At 39.5% G+C, this 21,483-nt stretch overlaps 1 protein-coding gene across 9 annotated transcripts in view; it reads right to left on the bottom strand.

Moving 5' to 3' along the window:
* FYN (FYN proto-oncogene, Src family tyrosine kinase) overlaps positions 1–21,483 on the bottom strand; it is a 172,501-nt gene that overhangs the window by 30,718 nt on the left and 120,300 nt on the right. For all 9 annotated transcript variants that reach the window (XM_039529261.1, XM_039529264.1, XM_039529268.1 and 6 more), the window contains 5 exons: positions 14,007–14,264; positions 13,531–13,627; positions 7,930–8,028; positions 6,633–6,736; positions 2,564–2,713 (listed from right to left, as the gene is read on the bottom strand). In XM_039529261.1, coding sequence (XP_039385195.1) covers positions 2,564–2,713; positions 6,633–6,736; positions 7,930–8,028; positions 13,531–13,627; positions 14,007–14,253 — 697 coding nt within the window. In that variant the 5' untranslated portion in view covers positions 14,254–14,264. The remainder of the gene's footprint in view (positions 1–2,563; positions 2,714–6,632; positions 6,737–7,929; positions 8,029–13,530; positions 13,628–14,006; positions 14,265–21,483) is intronic.

Raw genomic sequence — 21,483 nt, 5'->3', positions numbered from 1 at the left:
TCTTTCATAAAATACATTCGAGTCACTTATTATGAAAAGCTAAGACAAGAATTTTCTTAAAATACATGCTTCCATTTTAAAATATGCCTATTGAAAGGTATTTTGACCTTTTACATAAATATTAGTCAGCGTGTTCAGAGCTTGGGCCTTTAAGTTGTAAGTATTGTATATACAATTTGAACCTAATCATGGAAGATGAAACAATGCATCTTGCACTGCTGGGTAGAGGAAAAAGGTACAATTTCATTAAATATTATGCAACGAAAAGATGTTGAAGGACAGATGAAATATAACCTCCCTACCAAATGAAGTACTGCAGGAGTCATCATCTTCACATTTTTTTTTGAATCAGCCATTAGTATTTTATATAAATAAAATATGGAGAGTACTGTATATGTAACACTTAGTGGAAAAATATAGGCAATATAGTATACATAAATGTATATGGAAGTATGAGTACACATTTCAGGTAAATTATTTCTCTCTCTGTCTTTAATGACACTTTCAGGCAGTCAATAATTAGCATGGAGCGCTCCTTGCTCCACTAGTAATACTTTGCTGTAACATGCTATATGTCAGCACTTGCTAATGCAGAGTAAATTCAGGCACTAAAATGTGAGAATTAAATTCAGCAGCTCTGTTGGCTTACAAATGTAACTTTGGAAAAAACCTTTACCATAATAAAATATTACCTTTAATAAGCTCTGCATCAATCCCATGTAACATTTTTTGCCAAATCAACTCAGAGTGCTTTAAACTGGTTTCTTCAGTTGCTTGTTAGTACCAGTGACCAATCGGTACAAATTAATGTTGTCAATGTCAAAAGGTTGTGCAGGGTGTGGAATGATTATATGCTTTTTAATTAAAGTGCACGGTGCTGAAACAAGCCAATTAAGAGTAATTTAGAGAAGTATGCAGCTCACTTTCGTGCCTTGTGCCAGCTAGGGGGTGGCCCTTCACAATTATTGCCCATCCTGCCATGCCTGAGAGTCACATTTAATATTGGTGATCACAAACCTTGGGGGAAACAGATTCTGTCTGTATTAAAAGCATGGCCTAGCCTGAAAGGGATAGATAATGAGATATGAGAGCCTTTCATGTTGCTGAATTAAATCCAGTCTAGGAAGGTGGTGCCAGAAAATTGTTACTATTTAACAACGGTCAGATGGCCTGCGCAAAATGAGTTTGTGGTCTCAATCCGCTTTCCATTAAAAAGTGGCGACAACACAACGCATCATCACAACGATTAATTAGCAGAAGCATGTTGGTAGTTTTGCATGGGGGTCAAGGACTGTACGGGCATGGAGACTGTACTATTTTCCCACCCCCGTGTTCAGGCACAGTGGCAGGGTTGTGTGGGGAAGGCTGCACTCCAGCTGTTCATGTGCTACCCGGTCTGCAGCTAAACAGAGGACTTGTGCCCTAAATACACACAAACATCTAGAGTATGATATTCAAAAGGACTCCATGTTGGCTCCACTTTGCTTCTAAGGGCCTGTCTACCCAAACCATTAGTTTGCAGCAAGATGGGGAATTAATCTACACCACACTAGCCTGCCAAGGACTAACTGTCCACCTGCACATTGCTGACATGCATTAACAACTCTTCAGTTCCCTTTGATCTACTCCCCTTTGAAATGGGACTAGATCAAAGTGCACTAACAAACTTGTTAATGTGCATCAGCCCTGGATAGACAGTTTGTAGCATGTGGAGTGGATTCACATCCCACTTTGCTATGAACTAAATGTTTGTGTAGACAAGCCCTCCGCCAGTGGGAATTTTAACATTGATTTCAATAAGAGAAAAGCTAGGCCAATGCTGAGTACTTCTGAAAAAAAGTGCACCCTCATTAATTTTTTTCTACAAAAAGAAAAGTATTTACCATTAAAAAACTGAATTGGGATTACGTGCAGTAGCAACACCGGTTAAAGCCAATCAGAAAATGAAGCAAAAGTGATGAAATGGGAAGCAGCTAAATTACAAAGGGAGTCAAAACGTCAGATCTGAATGACCCCGTGCTCTTATAGATTCTGAATCAAAATATGATCTGAATTTTACTGTTGACAACTAACTCAGTTATGGATATGAATTTTGTTGTTCAAGCTCATCTGTAGTCTAAACCCTGGTAATTGCAAAATTCTTTTTGTTCCGAGAACAAGATGTATCTAATGCAAATGAGTTTAAAAAATAATGACTGAAATGCCATGTACCAAGTAGGAATTATTTGGATAATTGTATCACTAGGAAGTTCCCCATAGCCCTGTCCCACAGTCATGCAGTTTACAAAGTACATAGCTTAGATGAGTGCACAAATGTACATCGGGGATTTTAGAAAATAAAAACAACAGGAGAACAGATGAAATTTCACTGCCTATGTACCTTATGAATGGTGTGTAAAACTGCTTATAAATAATGGGAAAGGGATAATAAAGATGCACTGCAGTGCATGAGTCACTTAATAAAAAGACTCCTTAGGACATCTTACAGAAAGGGGCGAGGTCAACAGCAAACATTTCTGTTTTGCAACAGCTGAGAGAATCAGATATTTATCTGCAAAGTTACCTGAATAATGTTGAACTAGCTGCTGAAGAGTTTCAAACTGTGCCCTAGTTGTGATATAATATCCGCCACTGTCAAGTTTACGAATCTTATAATGTTTGACATGGTCTCCTTTCATATCATCCCAATCACGAATAGACAGGGAATAGGCACCTGTTCAAAGTAAGGAGAAAAAAAAGTATAAGCAGTTGTTTTTAGGCAATTTAAAAAAAAGTGTCAGTCACTTATTATTAGACAAAAAAGACACTGCACAGAAATAGCAAATATTGTACTTTAAATAAGAACTGGTGAGCCTTACAAAATTACAGTGAGTGCCCTTAATATCTTAGGCCCAGATTCTCATTTACACAAAGGCCCCTTTACACTGGTCTCTCCGAAATGAGGGGCCTTTGTGTAAACGAGAATTTATGTCAACATTTACTCCTTGAGGTTGTTAAATTTACTTTCCCAATTTTAAGTGTCAGGTTACACTGCAAATACTGTGGTTCAGGTAAATGGCAACATATAGTAAATGTCGAGATTTTCATGGCACCTGAAGAATCCCAAATTGCTTTTCAAACATTAACAACCAATTAATAAACTTTAAATGCAGCAATCGCTTTGTCCACTACTGCAGTGCAGCCATCTTGGAGAGAGAAAACATGGCAACATTAAGCAGGAACACAGACATGCAAGAATGATGCCCATTGAACATGTCTCTCCCTTATCAGAGGTGACAACATATCCTACAGCATGAACCAGTTTTCTGATTAGAAGATTAGTGACTTCAGAACTGAAGGAGCTGAGATGATGCATCTTTATTGAAAGCTTAAAGGAGACTGTGTCCACACAAAATTGATTCAAGCTCATGAGAACCTGCACCGTCATAAACTCTATTGCTCTGGTGCCATTTTTCCTCCTCATAAATGAAGAGGCAATCTGGAAGATGCTAGTGGAAGCTGCCCTTTTTTATAGTTTCAGTCTGCCCAATACATGGGATTGGTCACTACAGCCTCCAGGCTTGATGAAAAACAATACTGATTGGCTGTCCATTAGAACTAATTGTACCTTTTGTGACAACCTATAGATTAACTCCTTTCAGCAGTATCACTGGCGAAACGGTGCTTAAAAGCAGCTATGCAACCAGCTTGTCTGCTAGAAAGTATCTCCCCAGGTCCAACCTGGAGACAATTGCAAGGAGGAGTCAGATATAGAATTTAAAAATTCCTTTGGTCATACTGGATTGCAACAGACTTCCTGTGAGCTGTTCACCACAGATTTGAGCTCCAGTGAGCAAGACCCTCATAGGGCACGTCTGCACTGCAAAGAAAAACTGGTAGTGCTGAGTCTCAGAGCCCAGATCAATTGGCTTAGGCTGAGGGGCTAAAAGTAGCAGTGTAGACACTCCTGCTCAGGCTGGAGCCTAGCCTCAGAGACTCTCACTATCACTGAGTTTTGAGAATGTCAACATTGCTATTTTTAGCTCTGGAGCCTGAGCTAATTGACTTGGGCTCTGGGACGTGGTACAGCATGCTTTTCTTTGCAGTGTAGACACACCCCGAGCCTGCTGCAAGAGCTCTCAAACTCCTGTTATTCATCCTCTTGGATTAGGAAAAACACCACCAGGAAAACTGCTGATGTTTATATACATTTGATTCTGTTTTGTAAGAGAGGGAGACATACTCAGGAGGAGAGAAAGATTTTTGTTAGCATGGAGCAAAAATTGCACATTTAGGAGCTTATTTTTCTGAAGAGATTTCCCTATTGAGATAAATACATCTCTAGAAGTTGAGTTCAGAGATTCTTTTTTAAAACAGTTTGGGCATCAGGGGAATAAACCTGCTCTCAAGCTATGCTTTGTAATGACATTTTTACCTCAGAGTCCTACTCATGCAAGCTTTCCAGGCATAGTTCTTTACCTAGATATCTAGGCTTTTGTAAGACTTGCACCACTGGCAACATCTGTATTTTCCTCAGTCACACTCACCATCTGATTAGTATTTTAGATTCTTTAGAAAAATGTAAACATAGTCTTAGGCTCCAGTCCTGCAATCAGATCTGTGTGTACAGGCCCTTGTGGAGCTCCATTTACCTCAGATCCAATGGAAGGACTGGAGAATCTTCATGTATTTCATTGTTCAATACCCTACAATGTACTTACTAACTGGGTAATAAGGGACAAATACACACATAGATGTATGGATAAAATATTACATATACACAAGCATACAACATTTATGAACTTTAAAAAAAACCCATAAAACAAACAGCATGGAGGAGGGGAGAATGACCATACAGACAAGTAGTGATGACATGTCTGGGGAGTCAGGCACTGAAAGGATGAGATGACAGGTTTGATTTATTTATTTTCAAAGTGGGGGGAGTGGGAAAGCTTTACCAAAGAGGGTTAAACTCACAGCTGAAGTCATCAAGCTTAATACTTTTAACGTGATCTTGGCTGATTCATAGATTTTAAGACCAGAGAGACCATTATGATCATTTTGTCTGACCGTATAACACAGGCCATAGATTTTCAGTGATTCCTACATCAAGTCCATAACTCTCGTTGAGCTAGAGCGCATGAAAGTCTTGATTTAAAGACTCCAAGAGATGGAGAATCCACCACTCCATCCTCCAATATGTTTTATTCTTTGATCTGAATGGCAAGTTGGCTATATTTTCTCTTTCACCATCTTCCCTGAGATGCTCCATGGATGAGTCGGCAATGTTGACAATGGACATTAAATAAAATAAAACACAAAACCCCTCAATTTTCAACAGAAGCCTGTCCTGTTGCTGTAGAAAGCCTCAGCAAAGTCATGCAGCAAAGAAAATGAGGTTGATGTTATAAGCACATCCCTGGTGGTTTACCCCCATGTTAAGGTGTTTTTGTTTCTCCTAGAAAGCTCTAAGAGAAAAAACAGATTCAGCTAAAGGAAATAGTGTGGATGTTCTGAAAAACTATCACTCTGCAAACAAGGTCAAATAACTGTTGTTCAGAATTATACATAAATCTACTCCTGAAGGGTAGAAGCATGCTTATAACAGTCAAGTTTTCAAACTAGCCTAGGGTGTCATGCTCTCCATATTTTAATCAGGAGTCAGTGACATGGAACGTCTAGAAGCTATATGGCCATAGAGGCTATGAAGACTGTGCCTTGACTCTGGTTGCTACGCTATGGGCACTTGTATCTGGCTGCTATATTCAGGGCAAGCTGCAGGGTAATAGCATGGGAAGCTATCCTTTTGAAGCAACAGAATATCAACTCTGACATTCCATTCGGAATTAGGGGCTCTGAAGGAATGATTTGGCACTTGCACCTGAATTATTAAACAGGATGTATCATATAATGAGAGGTCAGATTGAAAGATATACATGGTGCTACTCTTCTAAGTCCTGTCAAAAATCTTAGCTCTACCCACTCATGACGTCAACTCTTCACACAATGCTCCTTCTTTTCACTCACTTCTGAAATACTTGAATTTAAAATTGTTAAACAAATTCTGTGAAATTAACATTCTAAAGCAGGGATCGGCAACCTTTCAGAAGTGCTGTGCTGAGTCTTCATTTATTCACTCTCATTTAAGGTTTCGCGTGCCAATAATGCATGTTAATGTTTTTAGAAGGTCTCTTTCTATAAGTCTATAATATATAACTAACTTTTGTTGTATGTAAAGTAAATAAGGTTTTTTAAACATTTAAGAAGCTTCATTTAAAATTAAATTAAAATGCAGAGCCCCCTAGACTGGTGGCCAGGACCCGGGCAGTGTGAGTGCCACTGAAAATCAGCTCGCGTGCCGACTTTGGCACCCATGCCATAGGTTGCCTATCCCTGTTCTAAGAGATGAGGAAAAACAAAAAACAACCCCTTACTTATATCCATCTGAGAAGGTGAGATTTGAACATTTTAATTGTACAGAAATAAATAATGGTTTTCACTGAATTGAGTTGTAGTGATCACTGCAGTCTGACTAGGTGATATCTTTCTATCTCAGTTTCATTCACAAAAGAATCTTGCTGACTTGTCATAACCATGAGCTACAATTTCTGTCTTACACTTACCATTAATATTCATAGAACTGGCCATCTTACCTTTGGTGGTTTCACTTTCACGGATAAGGAAGGTACCTCGTGGGTTTCCAAATGACAACAGCTGTCTCTCAGCATCTTTTCGGCCAAGTTTGCCAAAGTACCACCTTAAAAACATAAGAGGAGGTAAGAAAAATGCTAGATAGGATGCCCAGTAGGGTCTTGCAAAACTCCAAAATAGTAGATCATTGAAAAAAATTACAGATCCCTCTATTCTGTCCACTGTGGTCCTCATACTTTAGGCTTTACCCTGGAACACAAGTGACAGGTAGTGCCATAGAAAATCTGAAAGAAGTAGCCTTTCTTTGGGTTTGGAAGGGTGATCCACATGCACCTCAAGCCTCTGGTAAGTGCTGATATACAGCGCTTGCCAGAATTTAGACCATTGAATATAGTGAATAGAATGAATAAAAAAAGGTTGAACACATTTTAAAATGTGCTGCCACTGGACAGAGAGCTGCAGTCAGACTAACTTCTGAGTCAACCGTATATTTTACATTTTGTTTTTAAACTGCAGTATAACAGTTTATTGACCTGTGACTTCTTGATTATACACCCATTTTATCAAGGACCAATTTTTCCTCTTGCACTAGAGCTAAGAAAACTGAATAGAAGGACCAGATACAACTTAAGAGAGTACAATTTTTTCATGATTCTGTAGGTACTTATGCTCTAAATGCCATTGTGTTAGATTAATTTCTTTGTTCTTAGCACCCAATAATTTAAATTTGTTTGAAATCGAACAACTCATTAAAATAAGGCAATTTTGCAATATAACTTTTGTGCTTGGTGTTTCAAATACTGATTGCTCTAACGGCACAACATGCTGATTATGAAATAAATATAGGTCTAAAATAAAGTACATGGGCTCTTAAAGTGTCAGACCACAGAGGCTATAGACCCAGCAAACCATGCTTTATTGCCTGCTGTTGACTCTGTGGGCCATGATGCCACATTGAAAATGATGGTTGATACAATCTTCCCTGTTTTATGTAAATTACTTGTTCCTGGGGCACTGGCAAGTTAGTTTGTGTAACTCTGGTCTAAAACAAGAAATTGGTTAGAACAACAGAACAAGGTCTGCTTCATTTGCTGTGATTTCTTTCTTTTTGTTTTGACATTGAAAAATGGCTCAGTTTGTGCTCCCTTTGTTACTAATTGCCTAATTATTTATCAGTGCAGCTGAAAACTGAAATAAAAATGATGTAAGTCACTTGAAAATCACTACAATCAATCAACTCATTCTTAAATCTCCTTCAATTACAGCGTTAATATCTCTTTTAATGAAAAGGAAACATACTCCTCTGCTTGGATGGAGTCGACTGGAGCCACATAATTACTGGGAATGTAACCAGTTTCTCCTGTTGTCAAGGAACGTGCCTCCCACCAGTCTCCTTCACTGAAGTAATAGAGGTGAGAAAGTCAGAGTGAAAAATACAGTTGCAAAGAAAATTATTTGACTGTTAAAGCATGAAGCTGTAGGTAATGCTAAGAACTAATAACAACTCACACTTTTATCATATAGGCATTTTGGAGAGCGAGACACTTACCCCTATGCACCTATTTACGTTTTTTTAAAAATTAGTGTTCAGAAGTATAGTTTTTCAAATTCAGTGGCATAAATGGCTGTTTATTTCCACCCCAGTCACCCTCAGCTGAGTTTGACTTGGAGTGTGGAATAATTGGTGTGGGGCCAATTTTCAAATACAGGCTCTTGTGAGGGCCCTGAAACAAAATATCAGATCCAAACTTTTGGGAAACTTTTGAGTCGCGTCCATCTCTAACCTTAATAGGAACATCCACACCTTAAGTGGGATGCATCTGATGGATACTCAAGAATGTAACAAGGCCATTTACTTGCCTTGTTACCCAATCTGCAGCTTGGAATAGCCTTTGAAAATTGGGCTCTGTGTTGCTTCTCCGGGTCACCAACAAAAGCTATTTTAAATTCTAAATGAGTTGGCTACATTTTCAAATCATTGTGCAAGCCACTTCTCCCAAACCTTTCAAAAGAAAGCAAAACAGGGCCATCTCAGTGCAGTCACTGCCCCCCTCCCACACACATACACAACTTCAGTTTATGTCAATAATAGGCAGATGTATAGAATGAAGACAAGAGACGGCCCTTAGAAGAAAATCTGCTGTAATGAAATGCAATAGCCTTAGAAAATGTATAATTCCCAGTTTTTTACAGGATGGGATGATTCATGGTTTAGTGGTCTGAACACAACACTGGGATCCAGATACTCCTAACTTCTAATTCCAACTCGAACAAAGGCTACATCTATCCTGCGCCAGAGTGTGGAGTACAGGGGATTGAATCGCAGAGCTCACCAAAGCACTGTGCTCTAATTGTCCTGTGTGGACACTGCTCTTTCAGTCTAAAAGGTACCTAGTTTGCATTAAAATGGCCCTCTTTCAAATAGCACTATGTTATCACAAAGTAGGTATCTTTTCGTTAGCGTCAGCAATGTCCACTCGGGGCAGTTAGATCTCAACATATTGGTGCACTCTACAATTCTCATGCCTGTAGTCCACACTCTGGCACAGTGTAGCCAAGCTAAAGATTCCTCTTTGTGGCTTTGGATAGTTTATAAACTCTGTCTCTATTTCCAAATCTGTAAAATGGAGATTTAATTAAATTATACAGAATCAACAAATGTGAACTAAAAACCTTAAAGCTTCCAATAAGCGAACAGGAACTACAGAAATCAGATATGGGCAATGCTGTTTTGAACAAGCATTTAAATTATATGAAGATGAACTGTTTTAAAACTATTTCTTACGGTTTGCAGCGCTGGTAGTTTGCAGCGCTGGTCATCCAGCTGTGTAGGAGCAGCGCTGGTGTGTGGCCACACTCACAGCTCACAGCTACACTCACAGTGGTGTGTGGCCACATTTGCAGCATTTGCAGCGCTGTTGGGAGTGCTGCATTATGGGCAGCTATCCCAGCATTCAAGTGCGCCAATGTGCTTTTCAAAAGAGGGGGGTGGAGGGTGGTGTACTGTGACAGGGAGCGGGGAAGATAGAGAGTGGATTTTTGGAGCCAACACTGTGTGTTAGCTTCCTGGATTGGAAAAATCACAAAATGTTCATGAGCCCTTAGTCTTAACTCTAATTGCAAACAGCCTGCCTCCAACACGGACTGCCCCCTGTTTCACTCACTCCCTGTGGTGTACTGTGACAGGGAGCGGGGAAGAGAGAGATTGGAAAAATCACAAAATGTTTGTGAACCCTAACAGCCTGCATCCAACACTGTTTCCCCTGCCTCTCATTTGATCATTCACAGCCAGGTATAGATAGCTCCTGTTTGCTGTGATCAGTGTTTGTTTTTATAGATAAGCAGTTCAAACGGAGATCGGCTCCATTCTGTTTCATTCACTCTCCCTGCCTCTCATTTGATTGTTTACAGCCAGGTACAGAACGGAGCTCCGCACGGAGCTCGTTCACAACAAAACAAAGAGAGGCTGCATAACAAAACAGAGAGAGTAATTTATAAAAGCATTCTGGGATACACCTTATTTCCTGGAGGCCAATCACAGCGCGGGTGTGTGGCCACACTTGATGACCAGCGCTGCAGCACCAGCGCTGGAATCCTTATTCCCCATGCTGAGTGAGGTGTAGGGCCAGCGCTGCAGCCAGGGAGTTGCAGCGCTGGAAGTGCCCTGCAGGTGTGGCCACTTACTAATTGCAGCGCTGGTGGAGGCTTTCCAGCGCTGCAACTCGCCAGTGTAGCCATAGCCTTAATAGGAACATCCACACCTTAAGTGGGATGCATCTGATGGATACTCAAGAATGTAACAAGGCCATTTACTTGCCTTGTTACCCAATCTGCAGCTTGGAATAGCCTTTGAAAATTGGGCTCTGTGTTGCTTCTCCGGGTCACCATCTTGAACAAAGGCTACATCTATCCTGCGCCAGAGTGTGGAGTACAGGGGATTGAATCGCAGAGCTCACCAAAGCACTGTGCTCTAATTGTCCTGTGTGGACACTGCTCTTTCAGTCTAAAAGGTACCTAGTTTGCATTAAAATGGCCCTCTTTCAAATAGCACTATGTTATCACAAAGTAGGTATCTTTTCATTAGCGTCAGCAATGTCCACTCGGGGCAGTTAGATCTCAACATATTGGTGCACTCTACAATTCTCATGCCTGTAGTCCACACTCTGGCACAGTGTAGCCAAGCTAAAGATTCCTCTTTGTGGCTTTGGATAGTTTATAAACTCTGTCTCTATTTCCAAATCTGTAAAATGGAGATGTAATTAAATTATACAGAATCAACAAATGTGAACTAAAAACCTTAAAGCTTCCAATAAGCGAACAGGAACTACAGAAATCAGATATGGGCAATGCTGTTTTGAACAAGCATTTAAATTATATGAAGATGAACTGTTTTAAAACTATTTCTCTGTGAACTAGTTTCTGAGAGAACTTGTAAAATGCTTTGTAAGCTCAGAAAACAGCTGAACTTAATCAAACAGGAGATGTTCTTTTTCATCTTTTGAGCTATTGATTTGTAATCTTAAAAAAAATTCATATTCTGTTATTCATTTTTTGAGTGTGATTCCCGCCCCCTGTTTGTTTTCAGTAGGTTGCAGGCAATCTCATCCATAACACAATCTTTATTCTAGAAATTTTGGTTAACACTATCTAACTTGGGTACCTAAAATAATGCACCTAAATAGAAGTACCTGGTTTTCAGGAGTTGAGCACACACAGATATCACTGACTTCATAGAAGCTGTGGGTGTTCAACAACTCTGAAAATTGGGCCACTTCTGTTTGTGCGCCTAACTTTAGGCAGTCAAAGTTTGAAAATCTTGCCCTGTGTCTCCATATAAAATATTTTTGGGAAATGACCAAAACCTTTTATTAATAAATACAATTAAAATCCTGTATTAAATCTTTGTTTCTATTATTGCACAACAGAGATGTATTAGTTATTATTTTTTATTTTCAATGTATTATTGCATAAATTCCACTAGATGGAGGTATTTTATCGTATCCATAAATATTACATACTATATGTCATAAAATGTTCCAAAAGAGAAAAACATAAATCTTTCTCAATGCGCTGGTGAGGAGGGGAATTAAATTACATTTTATCTCAACCTACATCAAATCCAACATTAATTTTAGAGATCCATGAAATAACTCAGATAAAGATTATTACTGATCTGAACTTTCACCCAGAAGATTAACCAAACCTGAACCTCTTTTAGATTGAAAAAGAAATCTGTTCAATTGAAAACAAAACAAACTCATTTTTGTGCACCTGTGTGCTTCATAATTCCAAGCAGCACCAGAAGAGCACAAAAAGAGGCTTATCTTGCATTATATCCAGCCTGAACAGGAACATAACAAAAGTATGAATTCTTACAACAAAGCCTGTTCTTGTAAGGTTTCCATCCTGATTTTCAACATTCCAGGAGTGTGGTTAGATATTGGAGGTTCCGAGCATGTAGAGCCTAATCCTGATGGTTACTAAGCACCCACAACTCCTAAGGCAGTCAACGGGTAGCTGATTTTCTCTCTAGAAAACCTTCCTCCACACAATATGTACCAACATCACAATGCATGCATTGCTACCATTCATGTGTGGGTGGAATCTGTTATTTTACTCTGTCCTACAATGACTCCAAATAATATAGCTTACTGTGAGCTCCCATTGACTTCATTAAGTGGAATGTTTAAGGAATTTATAATAGACTGAATTTTTTGTGAGTTTCAAGATATGGCTTGCGGCAAGGCTTCAAGGCTAGGAGAGCACCAGGCAATGTGAAAAAAGGGGATAATGTAAAATCTTTTGTCAGATTTTTTTTTGCAATTGCTAATTTAGAAGTGGAGATGTTTTTAAACTGCTGCTCTCTTTACAAGTCTTAACTGAGGCATCTGTACTTTCATCTACATCAAAGCTCTCCAGCTGCACAGTTTCATGAAATGTTCCACAGAACTACCTGACTCTTTTCATTTTAATGGACGCTGGGCCAAACTGAGCCCTGAAGTTATTCTATTAAAGTTGATGGCGTTACATCTGGAATGAATTTGCCCCGCTGTCATAAAACAGAACGTGATATTGCTTTTGTTCCTTACTGTATACTTTTGGATATTAATCCATTTTTATTTCATTATGACAGCAACATTGCACACAACAGATAATGCTTTCTACAAGTTATTCCAATATAGGATTCACAGTAAACTGCCAGCACAGTAATCTTTTAGAAGCAGATTTTAACCCTCAAATGAGTATCTTTTCATGGACAGTAGCTAAAATTCATTTTAAGAAATTGGCTTAAAGTGCAGTCCTACAATATGACTGTAGAAATGGTGCATTACTACCCAACAGATCTGCTCCCTGTGCATATTCGAAGTTTTAGCATCTTACTGCAGTGACAAAAATATTATTGCTTTTTTACTCCTGTTGGCATACACAGCTGGACTGTATTCCTTCTTGTGAATCAAGTTTTTTTTTTCTTTCAAATTAAACTCTCGTGTAAAATATTGAAGATAATGGAATAGCAGAGGTGTGAACATGGCCTAATTTGGCTTGCAGCACTTTTATTACTGGTGGTGATGCACAGAAGCTTGTGCTCTCAGTTCCAAGATTGAATTTGCTGTGAATTCTAAATTCCATTAGCTATGGAAATCATTGAAAGAGGCTCTCACCATGGAACCTCACGATGCCACTTTTCAAAGAAAAATTGCAGTTCTGGAAATTTCCCCCCATAATAAAGTCTGTAAAAAGCAGTGGAAGACAAGCACAAGACCTAAAAAGCATATTTCTTGACTATATAACACCTTTTCTTTTACTGATTATACAAGTTGATAAACAGAACCGTTGACATTATGTTATCTTTAATTATAAAATAGTAACTGACAAGCATGACACTCCGTTAAAACTCACGAGCTGTTAAGTATCTGAAATTTTTCTCCTTTCTGAAAACTTAAGTCATCTTCTGTTCTTGCTTCATAGTCATAAAGCGCCACAAAGAGCGTTACACCTGAAAAAGGAGAAGATATCTGGACAACACTTTCATTGTGATACCATGCTATGATGTGTGTGCAAAAGGGCTCAGTTTGGTTTGTAATTACTATAATTAGTTAGGTTACCCCCACTGCTTACAACTAGTAACTACTATAAGTTAGTAGTTATATGGTTGAAATTATGGTTATTTTACCGGTAACTTCAATGCTCAGTGCAGTTTATTTCAATGATTAAATGTCAGAGGTGAATTTTTCCCAAAAGTCTTTTCCCTAAGTCAATAGGCTCCTTTAGAGCTCAGAGACTTCTCTGAAATTAGTTATACTTTATACTAAATAGATACATTTTTAAACAATGTGCTAAAATATACCATGAAATAAGCTTGTATCAGGACCTACCTGTTCCTCCTCTTGTACGCAAAGTCCCAGTATGAGAAGAGGAATTGACACCCCCAAAGACAGTCAGTCCCTGGCCCCCTGTTGCGTGAAAGTTGTTGTAGTTTGGAATTGACGTCACACCGAAACTAGGGTAGTGCTGTGGCGTGGGATCTGTGCCATAGCGGTATCCTGAACTCTGAGTTAAACTGCCGTCCCTCTCGTCTGTCAGTTTTGTTGCTTCTTTATCCTTGCATTGCACACAGCCCATTATCTAAAATCCTACAACAAAGAAAGAAAGAGAAAAGTGTTTTTACAGTGATGCTTGCTGGATTATAGGCACTACTAGGAACTAAGTTAGGCTGACCAGCTCGCCACTCGTGAGTGAAAGTTCAATTTTTTGCCAATAAATGTAGATTTGTTTGAGGAGGCTCCTGTGGCACTCTTCTCTTAAATCCATATTTAGGGATCTAAAAAGTGGTTTAATTTTCAAAAAAGTGCTGAGTACCCAATAACTCCTGACTTCACGTGGAGGTAAGGCAATGCTGATGCCATTATGTGACAGACAAACATGACGAAGCAGGGTAAGAATGACAGAAGGGACATTAAGGGTATGTCTACACTACGGGATTATTCCGATTTTACATAAACTGTTTTTTTAAAACATTGTATAAAGTCGAGTGCACGCGGCCACACTAAGCACATTATTTCGGCGGTGTGCGTTCATGTACTGAGGCTAGCGTCGATTTCTGGAGCGTTGCACTGTGGGTAGCTATCCCGTAGCTCCTGCAGTCTCCCCTGCCCATTGGAATTCTGGGTTGTGATCCCAATGCAAAAACAGTGTCGCGGGTGATTCTGGCTAAATGTTGTCACTCAATCCTTCCTCCGTGACAGCAACGGCAGACAATCATTTTGCGCCTTTTTGCAGACGCCATAGCATGGCAACCATGCAACCCGTTTAGCCTTTTGTCACTGTCACCGTATGTGTACTGGATGCTGCTGACAGACGCGGTACTGCAGTGCTACTCAGCAGCATTCATTTGCCTTTGCAAGGTAGCAGAGACGGTTACCAGCTATAGCACCGTCTGCAATTGGAAATTGGCGATGACGTTTATCATTCATTTTGCACCGTTTGCAATTGGAAATTGGTGATGATGGTTATCAGTCCTTTTGTACCATCTGCTGCTGTCATGGGTGCTCCTGGCTGGCCTCGCTGAGGTCGGCCGAGGGTGCATGGACAAAAATGGGAATGACTCCCCAGGTCATTCCCTTCTTTATGTTTTGTCTAAAAATAGAGTCAGTCCTGCCTAGAATATGGGGCAAGTGTACTAGAGAACCAGAGAGCACAGCCGCTCCAGGTCAGCGCCCCAGAGATCCTGCAGAAATGATGATCCCATTCTAGGGAGTGCCCCTGCAACAACCTCACCCGTTGCTTCCCTCTTTCCCCAACCCTCCTGGGCTACCATGGCAGTGTCCCCCCTATTTGTGTGATGAAGTAATAAAGAATGCAGGAATAAGAAACACTGACTTTTTAGTGAGATAAAATGAGGGGGAGGCAGCCTCCCACTGCTATGATAGTCCAGGCAGTACAGATTCTTCATTAGACATGAAAGGGGGGGGGCTGATGGAGCTCAGCCCCCACTTGCTATGATGAGGACGGTTTTCAATCCTTTTGCACCGTCTGCCGGGAATGACCAGGAGTCATTCCCATTGTTGCCCAGGCGCCCCCGGCTGACCTCATCGAGGCCAGCCAGGAGCACCACGGGATGATGAGGACAGTTTTCCACCATTTTGTACCGTCTGCCATCAGGAAAGGAAGGGGAGAGGATGCTGCTGTTCAGCGCTGCAGCACCGCGTCTACCAGCAGCATGCAGTAGACATACGGTGACATTGAAAAAAGGCGAGAAACAATTTTTTTCCCTTTTCTTTCACGGGGGGGAGAGGGGGGTGAATTGATGAGATATACCCTGAACCACCCGGGACAATGTTTTTGACCCTTCAGGCATTGGGAGCTCAGCCAAGAATGCAAATACTTTTCGGAGACTGCGGGGACTGTGGGATAGCTGGAGTCCTCAGTCCCCGCCCCCTCCCTCCATGAGTGTCCATTTGATTCTTTGGCTTTCCGTGACGCTTCTCACGCAGCACTGTATTGAGTCCCTGCTGTGGCCTCTGTCTGGAGATTTTTTCAAATGCTTTGGCATTTCGTCTTCTGGAACGGAGCTCTGATAGAACAGATTTGTCTCCCCATAAAGCGATCAGATCCAGTATCTCCCGTACAGTCCGTGCTGATCAGCGCTCCACACTGGGCAAACAGGAAATGAAATTCAAAAGTTCGCGGGGCTTTTCCTGTCTACCTGGCCAGTGCATCCGAGTTCAGATGGCTTTCCAGAGCGGTCACAATGGTGCACTGTGGGATACCGCCCGGAGGCCAATACCGTCAAATTGCGGCCACACTAACCCTAATCCGACATGGCAATACCAATTTCAGCGCTACTCCCCTCGTCGGGGAGAAGTACAGAAATCAGTTTTAAGAGCCCTTTAAATCGATATAAAGGGCTTCGTTGTGTGGACGGGCGCAGCATTAAATCGGTTTAACGCTGCTAAATTCGGTATAAACACGTAGTGTAGACCAGGCCTAAGCCACCAAACCCTAGAGCTATGGAAGAGAGCACTGGCAAATGAAGAGGTTGAAAAACAAAGCTTTCTTGAGTTCAAATCTGTCCAGACTCCCTTGGTCCATATTATGGCAGCTAGCCCATACTGCAGCCCAGCTACCCCTGGCTACACTGCTATTTTTAACATACTAGCTTGAGCACAGCCAGAGTGTCTACCTGCTTGCACTTGGAAGTATGCTTCTAGCTGCGGTGTAGACATACCCAACAGAGGGGAGAGGGGGCTGCAGAGAGCTGGTTATGATTCCCTGATTTAGGGCTGCTTATGGAGTGTTAATTGGCCTTATCGGACTTGAGAATCCCATCCATATTTCATACTAGTGTTATACTGTTCTTTGATACCCTGGAAATACTTCTTTAAAAAGATGTCCTTACACAGCTGTAAGTGCTACCAAGTCATTTCATTTATTTATCTCTCAAACACTACTTTTGCAGACAAAACCATCATTATTTAAATATAAATCTCATTAAAAGCTTGACATTTCAGTGGAAAATTACATTTTCTTAATTGTTTGGAAATTCTCTCCACAATTTTCATTAAATGATAATAAAATAGGTTTTATTGAAAAGATGCTCTTGTGGACACTCTATAAACATGCTGCCATTACTGCAACTTTGAACAGTGCGAAGTATTAAGAAACTGGAGAATCTCTCAAGAGGTAAAAGTTACAGCAGAACAACATTTTTCATTTGAAAACATTTGCGCTCATGCAGTTTATTACTTTATAATAAGTGACATATTCAGTGACATTTTTCATTTTTTTTAAATTTCCCCTTTGACAAAAAGGTTGTTGTCCTCATTCCTTTCTCTCCCGTTTTCCTTTTCCAACTTTGGCACAGAGAAAGGTAGGAAGGCGGAGCAGAAGGAAAAAAGAGAAAGGGTTAACACAAAAAACGTAAAAAACGTTTTTAACTGGAAAAAAAAGTACTTTCTCCCAGCAAATTAAAAAAAAAAATCTATGAAGATAATGACTGTTTTTCTCCCAGCTCTACTAATACACACAGATCTTAAGCTAGTATAAATTGAAATAGCTCTACTGAAGTTTGTGAGTTTCTGCACTGATTTATAGCAGCTGATGATCTGGCCCTACCTATTTGATTGGCATGTTCAGTCAGTCAATGAGAGGAAGTTAAAACTACAAATGCCTCAAAAGTAAAATTATTAATGTGAATAATTCTGAAAGAGTGAATAAATTAGAAAATCATACCACCAATGAATACATATACAGATCTTCCAGACAAATACTTTTGCATGTTAATCATAAACAAATATTAACAGAGGACCACTGAACTGTGAGTTCTTTCGCCTGTCCCACTCCAGTGGCTTTGTACCCTATTTACCCCCATTATCTTTTCTTGTTAGTGTGCAGCTTGTGAATCAGAATTGGGCGCAGAATGAAAAAAGGTCTGATGGAAAGGGCTTTTTCTTTCATTTGTCCTTTTCAGCTCGGTTACAATGTCTAGACAGCTCAAGTATAAAGACTGCCTGATTGTAGTACCTTGTAAAGCGTGACAGAGGGTGTAACATACATGCATCTTTTCAAGCCAAGACTTTGAAAAGTTGTCCATTCCTGGCTCAAAGAAACGAACTAGGCAACAAATTATATCATGCATAGTTACATCTGGGAGAATGCACAAACACATTACTGGAAATGATTCAAGATTACTCCAGGGTTTTCACAGATAATAAATATCTCCATTCAACATCACTACTCTAGTTATATCAATGACTGGACTGCAAGAACTAATCTCCTTCGTTACCATACAACAGACACACCAAATGTCAGGATTTTCAGTTTTGTAAGGTTGGAAACATGTTCACTAACGACAGAGCTGAGATGATCGAAGAAAATCTGGAATGTATTGACACCAAATTCTCAAGAGATCAACATACCACATTGTTCATCCAACACGCTGTGCAACTTCTGGTAAATGAACAAGTTTCCATTAGGAAATGCAGTATTTCTTGCACATATAATTTACTGGATCATGTGGCGATTTCATAATTTGTCATTGTGTTGTTACAAAAGCAAATAAATGGCTTAATTATGGTGAACTTTTCAAATTCAAACAAGCTGCATATGTTTCTGGTTTGTTTTGAAATATACAATTTCATGAGCAATATAAAAAGTTGATGTTTTATGAGACATTTTAGTGACAATTGAAAATATCTACTGTTGGACTTGCCTCTTTCTTGTCCATTTTAACTCTCTAGTAACTCCACTGCAGGATACTTAGTGTTAGCCTAGCCAAGGAAATTGTTTCTTTTCAAGTGGCAGAAACATTCTTGTTGAATAAAAAACACAAAATGAATTCTGTCATTACTATTTATACTATTGTAGCACGTTAAACGTCATTACTTTTGATTAATATCTAATTAGTCTCAATCTTCTTTTATCTACAAAAATAAAACTACCTTTTCTTGAAGATTATTGATTCTGAAGACTATTCTAGAGAGAAGCCAAGACTAAAGAACAACAAAAGCCACCTACCACTAGGGCAACGTTAAAAATAAAATTATCTATTCACAAATTCTGGTTTTACTAAGTGGGGTTTTGTTTCAATATTGAGCTCTTCCTCACAGCTCTTTCCCTGACACCTTTCAGAGTATTTTTATGGAATGTGGTAGAGATGTAATCATTAAGATGCATTATAATTTTAGAACTTTAGCAAGCAAAGCATTTTTTGGGAGGGGAGGATTAATCACACACTTTGCTAGAACCATTTCATTTTTACTGAAAAAGAAAAATAGTTTAACAAATGGGCTAGAAACATTGAAAATGTTAATGATAACAAAAATATTTGTGTAAGCTCTTGTGCTTGCTTTCCTCCCACTCTCTGCAGCCGTACTAATTGTTTCCTGTTAGAAGAGAGAAGAGCAGCCAAATGAGCTGAATCAGACGTAAGCTGTCTCCTTGCCGTGCTACAAAGTTTTGACCAGAAGAGTCAAGAAGCAAGTCAGCGTTATACACAATTACATCTCTCAGTTAACGTCTGCACAGCAACCCCTGCTTCATGGACATTAAACTAAGGAATATATTTAGGCTTGGAAGCATTCGATTTTTCGGTAAATGTAGATAAACACTGATTTCACTGTACCCATACAAACTGACTAAAAAAATATTTCTAATCAATAACTGTTGAAATTTACAGATAGGCACAGAAAAATGCTGCTTGAGAACTTACTAGAGTTTGACTGAGGCTAAAATTTTGACGTATGTTGACAGTGTGCTTTAACTTTTTGAATCTCAGTGTCTACTGTCATTAAATAATTATCTCACCTGGATTTTTAAATGTTCACAGTTGCAGGAAAAAATGAATAAAAACTAAAACATGCTTAAAATAAACACTGATATTATCCATTTAAATAATAATAATAAAATAATAATGATAATTGAATTCTGCCAAGACTAAATATGTTCCATATGTAAGTAAAACACTATGGGATATTTGTTTATACCAGAAGTATTCTGACCACATGGGGTTGAGGCATGAGGCTGACGTGCTGCTTATCACACAGTACCTCTGATTTAGGAAAACATCCCTATTCAGGACATCACTTACACATGTATTTAAGTCTCAATGAAGTCACTGAAACTGAAGTATATACTAAAAGTGAAGCACATGTATTCCACTATGGAAATGACTTGCCTCAGTGCTTATGTTTTGGGGCCTAATCATGGAGAGCTTGCACTATTTTAGTGGTGGTAGCAGTTATTACTATATCCTAACTGAATTTGATTCATTAGGAACACAGACTGAGATGTACAAGTTAGGTTCCACAGTAGAGGCAGAAACCCCATTTCTTCACAGGACAGCTATTAGCCAACTCCTTACCAGGAAGGGATGGGGCTTATTTTAAGAGTAGCAGATAGTGGTATAGTCTCCAGAATTTAGAATTGCAGTAGAGGGCTGTAAGATTCTTCATAAAGATTTTAATAGCCTGAAGAATTATATTCATGGTAAATGTCCACTCCAGACCTGGTCCCAGCCACTTCTTCCTGATGATTTTTAGGTACGAGAACTAGAGTAGGCTATGGTTTGTTAGCTTTGGTGTAGTTTGAGAAGCAAGAAGTATTAAACTTCTTCTTTAAGACCCCTTTGTGCCTTAGTGAAAGATATTACAGAAATTTCTCTGGTGCTCCTTTTCCTTTGGACCTCAGAAACTAAAGGAAAAGCTCCGCTGAACAGGGAACAATGAAAACATTGCAGTATTGAACTGTGGTGGTAAGGTGGTAATTGGAGATATACCAATCTCCTAGAACTGGAAGGGACCTTGAAAGGTCATCGAGTCCAGCCCCCTGCCTTCACTAGCAGGACCAATTTTTGCCCCAGATTCCTAAGTGGCCCCCTCAAGGATTGAACTCACAACCCTGGGTTTAGCAGGCCAATGCTCAAACCACTGAGCTATCCCTCCCCACTCTCACTATTTTTTTTTTTAATTCTCCAAAGTTTACTGAAGACCACCTTCATTTTGGTTCTATCAGTGATTCTACAGTTTGCTGGAATTAGAGAACACATCATGAAGATGCCCTGCAAATATTAAAATTTACCACTTTTGAATACCATCTATTGTTTCTCAATCTTTTAGAAGGCGTTTTATTATACATTTATTTTTATACCTGACAGGATCATTGGCAAGCACCCAATCTTCTGTGATTTTTTTTAAAGTGTCTGTGACTTGATAATGAGATTTTTAAAGGATACATAGAAAATTAAACAGATATATTGATATTTCTGAGCAAAAGGCCATACATGCCATAGTCAAAACCTTACTGTGTAACAAAGAAAAATCAGTGAAGGTGTTTAAACAACAGATTCATGAGAGA

This window comes from Mauremys reevesii, linkage group 3 (assembly GCF_016161935.1).
Source record: "Mauremys reevesii isolate NIE-2019 linkage group 3, ASM1616193v1, whole genome shotgun sequence".
Classification (NCBI taxonomy): Eukaryota; Metazoa; Chordata; order Testudines; family Geoemydidae; genus Mauremys; species Mauremys reevesii.
Note: the sequence above shows the minus strand (reverse complement) of the source record. Positions and strands in the feature narration are given on the sequence as shown.